At 41.0% G+C, this 12314-nt stretch overlaps 1 protein-coding gene across 2 annotated transcripts in view; it reads right to left on the minus strand.

Moving 5' to 3' along the window:
- Window positions 1-260: 260 nt before the first annotated feature.
- Window positions 261-12314, minus strand: part of LOC139582982 (centrosomal protein of 85 kDa-like) — a 71619-nt gene continuing 59565 nt past the window's right edge. For both annotated transcript variants that reach the window (XM_071413542.1, XM_071413541.1), the window contains exons 12-13: window positions 11749-11932; window positions 261-3366 (exon numbers count right to left, since the gene is read on the minus strand). In XM_071413542.1, coding sequence (XP_071269643.1) covers window positions 3203-3366; window positions 11749-11932 — 348 coding nt within the window. In that variant the 3' untranslated portion in view covers window positions 261-3202. The remainder of the gene's footprint in view (window positions 3367-11748; window positions 11933-12314) is intronic.

Here is a 12314-nt window from a genome sequence, read left to right on the forward strand (position 1 = left end):
ATAATTAGGGTTTAACCAACAGATGGATTGAACTACTTTGACGTTTTTGAATTGATCGGTCATTCCCCTTAAGTTGTGGTAGTAAATAGATTTCAAATGCTAACAATTCTTGGCCAATTAACGACAAAAGCTAGAAACGTGTGACAGTGCTGGGTCGCTGTATAACCAATAAAACACAACTCACTAGAACTGTGATCTGTTTCAGGTTCTGAATCATCTGATTATTATAACTGCGGCCTAGAGAGAACACATACAAACAGTTATAGAAAAATATTGTATTTGCAATCTGTACAAATAACATATCAAATGGAAAAATACTTGTTAATACATTTAGGAACATCATATATAAATAGACCTTTGGCATTCATAAAATCTAGCTGCAAAACTAAAAGCTTAAAACATTTATAAACCACAGAAATAATCCTACGTACAATAAAGCCAACCAGTGGCTCAAAGTCCACAGTGCACAGAGAGACAGCCATGACAACCACACCTTTCCCTTTTAGATGAGTCGACAACACCAGTCTCACCATAGACTTACACCGTCACAATGGATGACAACACCAGTCTCACCATAGACTTACACCGTCACAATGGATGACAACACCAGTCTCACCATAGACTTACACCGTCACAATGGATGACAACACCAGTCTCACCATAGACTTACACCGTCACAATGGATGACAACACCAGTCTCACCATAGACTTACACCGTCACAATGGATGACAACACCAGTCTCACCATAGACTTACACCGTCACAATGGATGACAACACCAGTCTCACCATAGACTTACACCGTCACAATGGATGACAACACCAGTCTCACCATAGACTTACACCGTCACAATGGATGCCATACTTACAGTGCCTCACCGTTCTGTGCATCCGAGTACATTCTTCTTCAGGTTTCACAAGAGCCTGCTATGGTCATTATTTACCTGAGTGGATATGTATGCATTGTTTGTGGCTATTGCTTAGCAACATCTTTGTCAACATACAGACAGTACAATGTAAGATGGTAATCATACATTGTAAGCGAGTCAGATAGTCCTATTTACATTGGATGCATACATGCAGAATAGTTACATGTCTCCAGACACTATTCATGTCAATAGGGAGGAACATACAGGAGCTCTTATCTGCTGCATAGATTTGTAAAGGCACAGAAGAGCAATATCTCATATCTGCTGCTGATAACTGAATGTGAGGCGCTGGCTGGTGCATGGGACATTGCATAGTATTTTACAGTTTCCATGTATCACTTAGGGCTAGATTAAATCCGTATCGTGGAAGATTCGCAGTATCGTACGACTGAAATGTAAAAGCCATTCCCAATTGAGCCAACATATGCAGGGTTTACCGTGAATGCAGTTTCCGCGACTGCAGAAACATTGCTTTTAAATTACAATCCCGCTATACTGCGGTTCAGCGTTAGCGAGGCTGCATATGTCGGCTCGACTGGAACACAGTCAAAACGTTAGTTCCATATCTTATAGCCTACCAAAACATTTGTTACATAGCTCATACTGTACAAGTTTCCTTTTTAAGATCGGTAATACAACAGTAGAATAGGATACCCTACCCATGCAAATTGTTCCTCGCACACAACACAATGACTTAAGTTCACATTAAAACATGTCACTTCGAAACATGCAATAAATTAGCTATGAAAATGGATATTGTCATTTTTAACAACTTATTACCAGGCTGAATTACAGTATTTGTAGATCGTATTTAAAATAACGTGTAATAACGTTCATCACCTTGTAGCAAACAGTAAATTCACTTTCCATTTAGTTAAAGATCAAGCATGAGGAGTATTCCTATGACAAATAGTGGGAACGACGGCAAACAATCAATGAAGTAAAACAGGAGAATGTGAACCAACGATCACACCATGAATTCAATAGACTAAAGAGTCCCCTCTACTGTGTGGAAGAGGTTGGAGGAGTAGAGTGGTCAGTAACCTTGACGTATTACGTGCTCCTATATTGACTGACTGGATGGATACAACTACTAGCTGAGTCAAGTCCCAGTGGGTAATGTTCTGAAGGCCGAGACTGTAGAAGTGCCTTGTCAATTTTGCCCTCGGTTGTTTTTGCATTTGTTCTACTGTCTCAATCAAACAGGTGTCTATGGAACTCAGGGGAGACGGTACTGAGCCCTGACCTCTGACCTTACCAAGGAGATTCCTAACTTCGAAAAACAATTCCTGAATTTCATTTGGTTAGAAAGACACCTGAATATTACCTGATGGGTTAATATATTGCTTAAGATGTTCAACAACAATACAACAGCCAATAATATAACTGAGGGTATAATTGCAATGCTATCATTTCCTTATCAACATAGCTATCCTAATAACCAGTCTGGGAGTGTTATTCACATCACTGAACTCACACAGAAGAAACACCTATATTAAAAAGGAACCGGAAACACCACAATGGCGCGGATATGAAAGGAAGAAGTGCCACTATGCAGTGTCGACCTGCGACTATGGGCAGCAGCTGAGAGAGACGTTTGGGGACAAGGTCTTTGGATAACACGCGTTGTGGAGATGATGTGTGAGAGGAGAGCCATTGGTTGCCGTTGGAGACGACTTAGGAAGGGGACAGCTGATTGCTGGAGAAGCTGTCACACAGAGGCACTTGACAGAGCAGCAGTGAGAGTCATTTTCCTACCGGCTGGTGATTGTGTCGGAGGGGCCAAATACACACCAACACACACACATACAGTCACACACTCATACTCCCTTCTGTGCATCTGTGAGGGTAGGGGTCTCCAGGTTTAAATACACAAGTCTATGCGCATGAAGCAATGTACATGATCATGTAGGAATTCTTTCTAGTACACAGGAAGCACGATCAACATTTGAAAAATCCAAACATCCTATTTAAAAAGACTGTTCCTTGTAAACTTGATTCACAGCTTGGTCCTACGTTCAGAAAGCTGGCGATAGATACCTCCATCACGTAGAACTGGATAAAAACCTCACGGCTGCTTGACACTGTACCAGGTTTATTATTCCCTTTTTTAACACTGTTCTTCCTGGGTTTCCTCCAATCAGGAGTTGTCCTGTCCTCACTGGCTGTGAAACAGTAGCCCTGGGGAGAGGGAGAAGGAAGTGGGCATGCTGACGCTGTGCAGTGACAAGAGAAGAGGGGCGGTTAGAACCCCTCGTGGCGGGTGTGTCATTGTCATTGCGTCACACAGTTGTCGCCCATGTCCTGTGCGTAGCGGTCGGAGATGGCGGTGCGCAGGTCGTCAATGTCCTTCCTCAGCTGGCCAACCTCCAGCAGCTTGGCCCGCAAGTTGTCCTCCACCAGGGAGTTGTCATTCTCCTCCCCTGACATGCTCATCGCTATGGGGGTTAAGAGAGAGAAATACACCGTCAGGAACCAGAGACCACATCAATGAGGCAATACTGAAATCTATCTGATGGGCTTTAGTTCACATCTACCATTGCAGGATTTCAACGAGCAGCAGGTGTGTGACTTAGTGAGTGTGAGATATGCCACATTATGAGATAGTAAGTGTATGAGTATCTTTTGGCAGGTGTGTGTATTTTTTATTATTAACTGGGTGGTTCAAGCCCTGAATGCTGATTGCTCTAATTCTGTCGGTAACCAGTTTATAATAGCAATAAGGCATCACGGGGGTTTGTGGTATATTTCCAATATACAACGGCTAAGGGCTTAGAACAGCCCTTAGCCACAGTATATTGGCCATATACCACACCCCCCCGGGCCTTAATGCTTAATTATACTGCGGCTGTGTGAAAGGCTCTGTTCAGTGTGTGAGTATAGAGAGTGTATATTGTGTATGTGCTAGGGATGGGCATTTGAAATATTGCCACTATTAGAATAATATCGTGATTGTTTTTCTCTCAGATATCCGGATAGTCAGAATACATGTGTCTTTTTTCTTGTTTGATGCGCGACAGCATAGACGATGCTGCTCTGCTTGTGCAGCAGGGCGGGGAAAGGGCAGGGGCCTGTGCCTGTTGGGAGAGAGAGAGAAAGTAGCTATACTCGCACTAGTTAGACACACTTGTTGCTGCCATAGGTTATCTATCATACAATCGATGCAAATAAGCTATTTTTTAATGGGGCGCACATCATAAACACTACATTCAAAAGTTTGCTGTTTTATTAAATGAATAATTTCATGGTACATTGCATTTGGAAAGTATTCAGACCCCTTGACTCTTTCCACATTTTGTTACGTTACAGCCTTATTCTAAAATGGATTAAATAGTTTTCCCCCCTCATCAATTTACACACAATACCCCATAATAAAAAACGGAAATATTACATTTACATAAGTATTCAGACCATTTACTCAATAGACTGCTGAGCATTTATTTATTTTTTAATCCATTTTAGAATAAGGCTGTTGAAATGTTGAAAAAGTCAAGGGGTCTGAATACTTTCCGAAGGCATTGTGTATATATATATATTTTTTAAAGGAATACTCTCTCAAGTAATTGAATACTAATGTCCGTTAGGATATTCGATTAACCGTGCCCATCCCTCTGTGTGTGTGTGTGTGTCATAGTCCTATTTGAACCTCGAAAGGCTTTGTCTGAATTAAATACTATTATCCATGTGACATGGCTACATACAAGTACTGTATATACAGTACAGTACATTCGGAACATATTCAGACCCTTTGACTTTTTCCACATTTTGTTACGTTACAGCCTTATTCTAAAATGGATTAAATAACATTTCCTCATTAATACCCCATAATGACAAAGTGAAAACAGGTTTTTAGAAATGTTTGCAAATGTATTAAAAATAAAAAACAGAAATACCTTATTTACATAAGTGAACAGACAATTTGCTATGAGACCTGAAATTGAGCTCAGGTGCATCCTGTTTCTATTGATCATCCTTGAGATGTTTCTATAACTTGATTGGACATGATTTGGAAAGGCACACACCTGTCTATATAAGGTCCCACAGTTGACAGTGCATGTCAGAGCAAAAAACAAGCCATGAGGTTGAAGGAATTGTCTGTAGAGAAGGGTACCAAAAAATGTATGCAGCATTGAAGGTCCCCAAGAACACAGTGGCCTCCATCATTCTTAAATGGAAGAGGTTTGGAATCACCAAGACTCTTCCTAGAGCTGGCCTCCCGGCCAAACTGAGCAATCGGGGGAGAAGGGCCTTGGTCAGGGAGCTGACCAAGAACTCGATGGTCACTCTGACAGAGCTCCAGAGTTCCTCTGTGGAGTTGGGAGAACCTTCCAGAAGGACAACCATCTCTACAGCACTCCAACAATCAGGCCTTTATGGTAGAGTGGCCAGACAGAAGCCACTCCTCAGTAAAAGGCACATGACAGCCCGCTTGGATTTGCCAAAAGGCACCTAAAGGACATTCAGACCATCAGAAACAAGATTCTCTGGTCTGATGAAACCAAGATTGAACTCTTTGACCTGAATGCCAAGCGTCACGTCTGGAGGATACCAAGCACCGCTCATCACCTGGCCAATAACATCCCTACGGTGAAGCATGGTGGTGGCAGCATCATGCTGTGGGGATGTTTTTCAGCGGCAGGGATTGGGAGACTAGTCAGGATCGAGGGAAAGATGAATGGAGCAAAGTACAGAGAGATCCTTGATGAAAACCTGCTCCAGAGTGCTCAGGACCTCAGACTGGGGCGAAGGTTCACCTTCCAACGATAATTAGCACACAGCCAAGACAACGCAGGAGAGGTTTCAGGACAAGTCTCTGAAGGTCCTTGAGTGGCCCAGCCAGAGCCCGGACTTGAACCCGATCGAACATATCTGGAGAGACCTGAAAAAAGCTGTGCAACAATGCTCCCCATCCAACCTGACAGAGCATGAGGGTCTGCAGAGAAAAATGGGAGAAACTCACCAAATACAGGTGTGCGGAGCTTGTGGCGTCATACCCAAGAAAACTTGAGGCTGTAATCGCTGCCAAAGGTTCATCAACAAAGTACTGAGTAAACGGTCTGAATACTTTTGTAAATGTAATATTTTTTTTATATTTTTTTTTATTAGCAAAAACTTCTAAAAACCTGTTTTTGCTTTGTCATTATGGGGTAATTGTGTGTAGATTGATGATAAAACAAATCTATTTTAGAATAAGGCTGTAACCTAACAAAACGTGGAAAAAGTCAAGGGGTACTGAATTAGTAATTGATTGGAGAAGTCAAATTGCTTTGAATCTTTGAAGGAAAGATGTCTGGTCACGAAGGAATGAAGCAGTGTCTTCTTTCTCCTCTGTTGCCTGAAGCCTGAAACCTGTGTAATCATCACTTTAAAACATCAATTTTTAACCCCCAACACGCTGCCTTCACTTCAAAGGCTGACAGTTTCTATATCTGGAGAAAACATCATTAGCTATCGGCCTCATAAATATGGGAGCCGGCAAGCCCACCAGGAGGTTCAGCCTCTCTGATCTGAGCTCTGACTGAAGGCGTAAGGATTTCTGTCTAGCTAAGCTAGCTATAGCTACATTACAGCCACTGCTGCACTCCGTCTGCTCCTTTCACAGCTCCAAACCAACGCATTTTCAAAAGAAAAGCTAACGATTCAACAGAAAAGGGAACATCATTTTCTCTGGCTCTGCGTCAATAGTTCAGACTCTTTTCAAATGCTTCCCCATGATTACAGTTATGCCAGTTGTTTGAGTAATTGCCACAGTGCAGCAGGACCAATGACGTATACACCCTGGATTGCTGATGCTATGTATTGACCATTGAGAGGCTTTGAAGCCACCAGTCGGCCAAATTGGCACACCTCAGTAGGAGCAGTCCTCCATAGGAATGAATGGAATTCTACAGTATTTCAATGAAATGTTTCAAGGACAAAAATCAATGTAATTAGGATTTTTGTTGTTGTATTGGGGACAGTAACATCAGTAACAACTAAGTAAATAGTTAAACCTTCTTAAATGTGTTAGTTTTATGTTTAGCTCACATAGTATACAGTGGAGTATGAAAGTATTCGCCCCCCTTGACATTTTTCCTATTTTGTTGCCTTACAACCTGGAATTAAAATAGATTTTTGGGGGGTTTGTATCCTTTCATTTACACAACATGCCTACCACTTTGAAGATGCAAAATATATTTTCTTGTGAAACAAGAAATAAGACAAAAAAACAGAACTTGAGCGTGTATAACTATTCACCCCCCAAAGTCAATACTTTGTAGAGCCACCTTTAGCAGCAATTACAGCTGCAAGTTTCTTGGGGTATGTCTCTATAAGCTTGGCATATCTAGCCACTGGGATTTTTGCCCATTCTTCAAGGCAAAACTGCTCCAGCTCCTTCAAGTTGGATGGGTTCCGCTGGTGTACAGCAATCTTTAAGTCATATCACAGATTCTCAATTGGATTGAGGTCTGGGCTTTGACTAGGCCATTCCAAGACGTTTAAATGTTTCCCCTTAAACCACTCAAGTGTTGCTTTAGAAGTATGCTTAGGGTCATTGTCCTGCTGGAAGATGAACCTCTGTCCCAGTCTCAAATCTCTGGGAGACTGAAACAGGTTTCCATCAAGAATTTCCCTGTATTTAGCACCATTCATCATTCCCTCAATTCTGACCAGTTTCCCAGTCCCTACCGATGAAAAACATCCCCACAGGATGGGGATGTTGTTCTTGGGGTGATGAGAGGTGTTGGGTTTGCGCCAGACATAGCGTTTTCCTTGATGGCCAAAAAGCTACATTTTAGTCTCATCTGACCAGAGTAGCTTCTTCCATATGTTTGGGGAGTCTCCCAGATGCCTTTTGGAAAACACCAAACGTGTTTGCTATTTTCTTCTTTAAGCAATGGCTTTTTTCTGGACACTTCCGTAAAAGCCCAGCTCTGTGGAGTGTAAGGCTTAAAGTGGTCCTATGGGCAGATACTCCAATCTCCGCTGTGGAGCTTTACAGCTCCCTTAGGGTTATCTTTGGTCTATTTGTTGCCTTTCTGATTAATACCCTCCTTGCCTGGTCTGTGAGTTCTGGTGGGAAGCCCTCTCTTGGAAGGTTTGTTGTGGTGCCATATTCTTTCCATTTTTAATAATGGATGTAATGGTGCTCTGTGGGATGTTCAAAGTTTCTGATATTTTTTTATAACCCAATCCTGATCTGTACTTCTCCACAACTTTGTCCCTGACCTGTTTGGAGAGCTCCTTGGTCTTCATGGTGCCACTTGCTTGGTGGTGCCCCGTGCAGACTCTGGGCCTTTTAGAACAGTTGTATATATACTGAGATCATGTGACAGATCATGTGACACTTAGATTGCACACAGGTGGACTTTATTTAACTAATTATGTGACTTCTGAAGGTAATTGGTTGCACCAGATCTTATTTAGGGGCTTCATAGCAAAGGGGGTGAATACATATGCACACACCACATTTCCGTTTCACTTTTTTTTTTTTTTCACCAATTTGAACTATTTTGTGTAAGTCCATTACATGAAATCCAAATAAAAATCCATTCAAATTACAGGTTGTAATGCAACACGATAGGAAAAACGCAAAGGGGATGAATACTTTTGCAAGGCACTGTATTTTAAAAGTATGCATTAAGGTGTCTGTAATAAATAAGTGTGACACAAATTAATGTATTCATTAAAGAGGAACTGCACCTGCTAATTTGGCCTTGCTCCTCAAGAAACGCTGTCGGCCCCCCAAAAGAGAAAATAATATATATATAAACTCAGCGAAAAAAGAAACGTCCCTTTTTCAGGACCCTGTCTTTCAACGATAATTCGTAAAAATCCCAATAATTTCAGATCTTCATTGTAAAGGGTTTAAACACTGTTTCCCATGCTTGTTCAATGAACCATAAACAATTAATCAACATGCACCTGTGGAACGGTCGTTAAGACACTAACAGCTTACAGATGGGAGACAATTAAGGTCACAGTTATGAAAACTTAGGACACTAAAGAGGCCTTTCTACTGACTCTGAAAAACACCAAAAGAAAGATTCCCAGGGTCCCTGCTCATCTGCGTTTACTTGCCCTAGGCATGCATGAGGACTGCAGATGTGGCCAGGGCCAATTGCAATGTCCGTACTGTGAGACGCCTAAGACAGCGCTACAGGGAGACAGGACGGACATCACACCTGCGGGACAGGTACAGGATGGCAACAACAACTGCCCGAGTTACACCAGGAACGCACAATCCCTTCATCAGTGCTCAGACTGTCCGCAATAGACTGAGAGAGGCTGGACTGAGGGCTTGTAGGCCCAATTTTTTTTAAATTATATATATATATATATCACACACACACACACACGCTACCAGTAAAATGTTTGGAGACACCTACTCATTCAAGGGTTTTTCTTAATATTTTACTATTTTCTACATTGTAGAATAATAGTGAAGACATCAAAACTATGAAATAACACATATGGAATCATGTAGTAGTAACCAAAAAAAAAGTGTTAAATAAATCAAAATATATTTTAGATTCTTCAAAGTAGCCACCCTTTGCCTTGATGACAGCTTTGCACACTCTTGCCATTCTCTCAACCAGCTTCATGAGGTAGTCATCTAGAATGCATTTCAATTAACAGGTGTGCTTTGTTAAAGTAAATTTGTGGAACTTCTTTCCTTCTTAATGCATTTGAGCCAATCAGTTGTGTTGTGACAAGGTAGGGGTGGTATACAGAAGATAGCCCTATTTGGTAAAAGACCAAGTCCATATTATGGCAAGACCAGCTCAAATAAGTATTATTACTTTCAGACATGAAGGTCAATATGGAAAATGTCAAGAACGGTGAAAGCTTCTTCAAGCGCAGTCGCAAAAACCATCAAGCGCTATGATGAAACTGGCTCTCATGAGGACCGCCACAGGAAAGGAAGACCCAGAGTTACCTCTGCTGCAGAGGATAAGTTCATTAGCGTTACCAGCCTCAGAAATTGCAGCCCAAATAAATGCTTCACAGAGTTCAAGTAACAGACACATCTCAACATCAACTGTTCAGAGGAAACTGCGTGAATCAATTCAAGGCACACTTAACCAGCATGGCTACCACAGCATTCTGAAGCGATACGCCATCCCATATGGTTAATCAATGTGATCTTTCCAAAAAAGGTCAAGTATTTACCTCTCCATGGTTGCAGAATCGTATCTATTTTTGCAAACTTTCTATTGAAATGAATTGTGGTAAGTTAATTCATATTTTTTGAGATATGAATACCAAGCATGTCTACTACACCATCCGTGCCCCTTTTTATTGGTAAACTACAAGGTAGTGTAAACACTGTCTTTTAACGATCCAATACGTAATATGGTACAGTACACTGACTTGATTAGTTAAATAAAAAAATTAAACACTTGTCATAATTAGGTTTTAATCCAGAGAGGCTAGAAAAGTGATCAAGATCTTCAATGAGACTTTGCAGGGATCAATTTATTATTTCACCTTTATTTAACCAGGTAGGCCAGTTGAGAACAAGTTCTCATTTACAACTGCGACCTGGCCAAGATAAAGCAAAGCAGTGCGACAAAAACAACACAGAGTTACACATAAACAAACGTACATTCAAGTTTGCGACTTAAGAAAAAACTTCAGTCATCGGCATACATTGACACTTTTGTTTTTATCCCTTGGATTTCTAACCCCTTGATGTTCTTGTTGGATCTAATTTTAATAGCTAGCATTTCAATGGCTATAATAAATAGATATGGAGATAACGGACAGCCTTGTTTTACTCCTCTTAAAAGCTCAATACATCCTGAGAAGTAACCATTATTTACTATTTTACATCTGGGGTTGCTGTACATAACTTTAACCCATTGTAGAAGAGATTCACCGAAATTAAAGTAATCCAGGCATTTTATATATAAAATCTGCTATGAAGACCAGGCCTGGTATCGTTGATGTTTCATAATGTTAAATTGTTTCAAGTAACCGTTGTACATTATCTCCAAGATATCGTCCATGTAAAAAACATGTCTGATCAGGAGGAACAATATCTGGTAAAACCTTCTTTATTCTATGTGCTATGCATTTCGCCAGGATTTTCGCATCTCTGGAAATGTTTGGTGTAGCCTACTGTTCTCCGGGTATAATGCAAGATACATTTTAAGCAAAACATTAGGAAATTTAGCAGGCTACGTTCTTTCTATGATAAACATTAGAAATATGATGGCCATGCATCATTTTTGCAAAAGACCTTGCTTTTTCATTGTAAGCTCATTTTCTTTTGTGGCTGCCAGCCAAATAGTGTTGCACTTTTCATCTGATGAAAATTAAGCTATTTTATGCCAAACGTGTTGCACTAATGCATTTTATGTGAAGGAAAACTATAGTTGCAGGCCACGGATCCTATTGAAGTAAAAAAAAACACTTGACTTTCAATAGAAAACAAGACTCCTGTCAATACACAGCTGGACTCACCTGTTTCTGCTTTCTCCCATTGTGCTATGTACAAACAAACATGACTGGCTCAACTGTTCTCGGGAACAACGGTAAGCTTCATAATGTAAAATAATGTGACACGTGAAATTAATAATGTGATCTACTTTATCTCCTAACGGATTGCACAAGTTGACTGCAGTTATTTGCTTAAAAAGTAGCTACAAATTTGTAAATGTATTGAAAAAATAGTTTTAATGGTATTGAATGTATTGAAACAACATCCCATGGATATTTCCAAATACCCCAGTATACCGTACGGTATACCGTCCAAGCCTATTTTGGATACGGCAGTAGTTTGTGGGTGGAGGTGTGTGTATGCAGAGAGGTTTGATCTAGACAGATGTACTTACATTTGATGCCCAGTAGCAGTGCCAGGTTAGGCTCCTTTCCCTGGGCCCTCTGGGTGAGGATACTACAGAGGGCCTTGAGGTCCAGCAAACACAGGGACATCTCCTTAAGTAAGGGCCCCGCCTCGGGCCCTTGGCCCCCGCTGCCCTGTCGCACCACCACGCCCTCCTCCACCTGCCTTCGGTTCTGTAGGAATACACACACACAGTGGAACACACACACTTAGAACACACACACACACTGGGTTTATTATTAAACGCTGACACTAATGCAGCAGAGCACTGGAGTGTTCATTAAATTCATGTAAAACCCATTAAATCCGCCCCAATATTAAATAGGATTTTGCGCCAGTTCAAAGTAGATAAAGTGTTGCTGAATTGAAACACAAATTGGCAAAAATCTTTGCTGTGCTTAAAAGCGTCATTGTTGTTCTCTGTCACTGTCACAATGCATTAACAACAACACATTGTAAATAGCTAGAGAAGGGAGTTTAGTCGCTCACAATAGGAACACAAGCATTTCACGGACCTGCAATAACATCTGCTAAATATGTGTTTGTGACCAATAC

This window comes from Salvelinus alpinus, chromosome 8 (genome assembly GCF_045679555.1).
Source record: "Salvelinus alpinus chromosome 8, SLU_Salpinus.1, whole genome shotgun sequence".
NCBI classification, from domain to species: domain Eukaryota; kingdom Metazoa; phylum Chordata; class Actinopteri; order Salmoniformes; family Salmonidae; genus Salvelinus; species Salvelinus alpinus.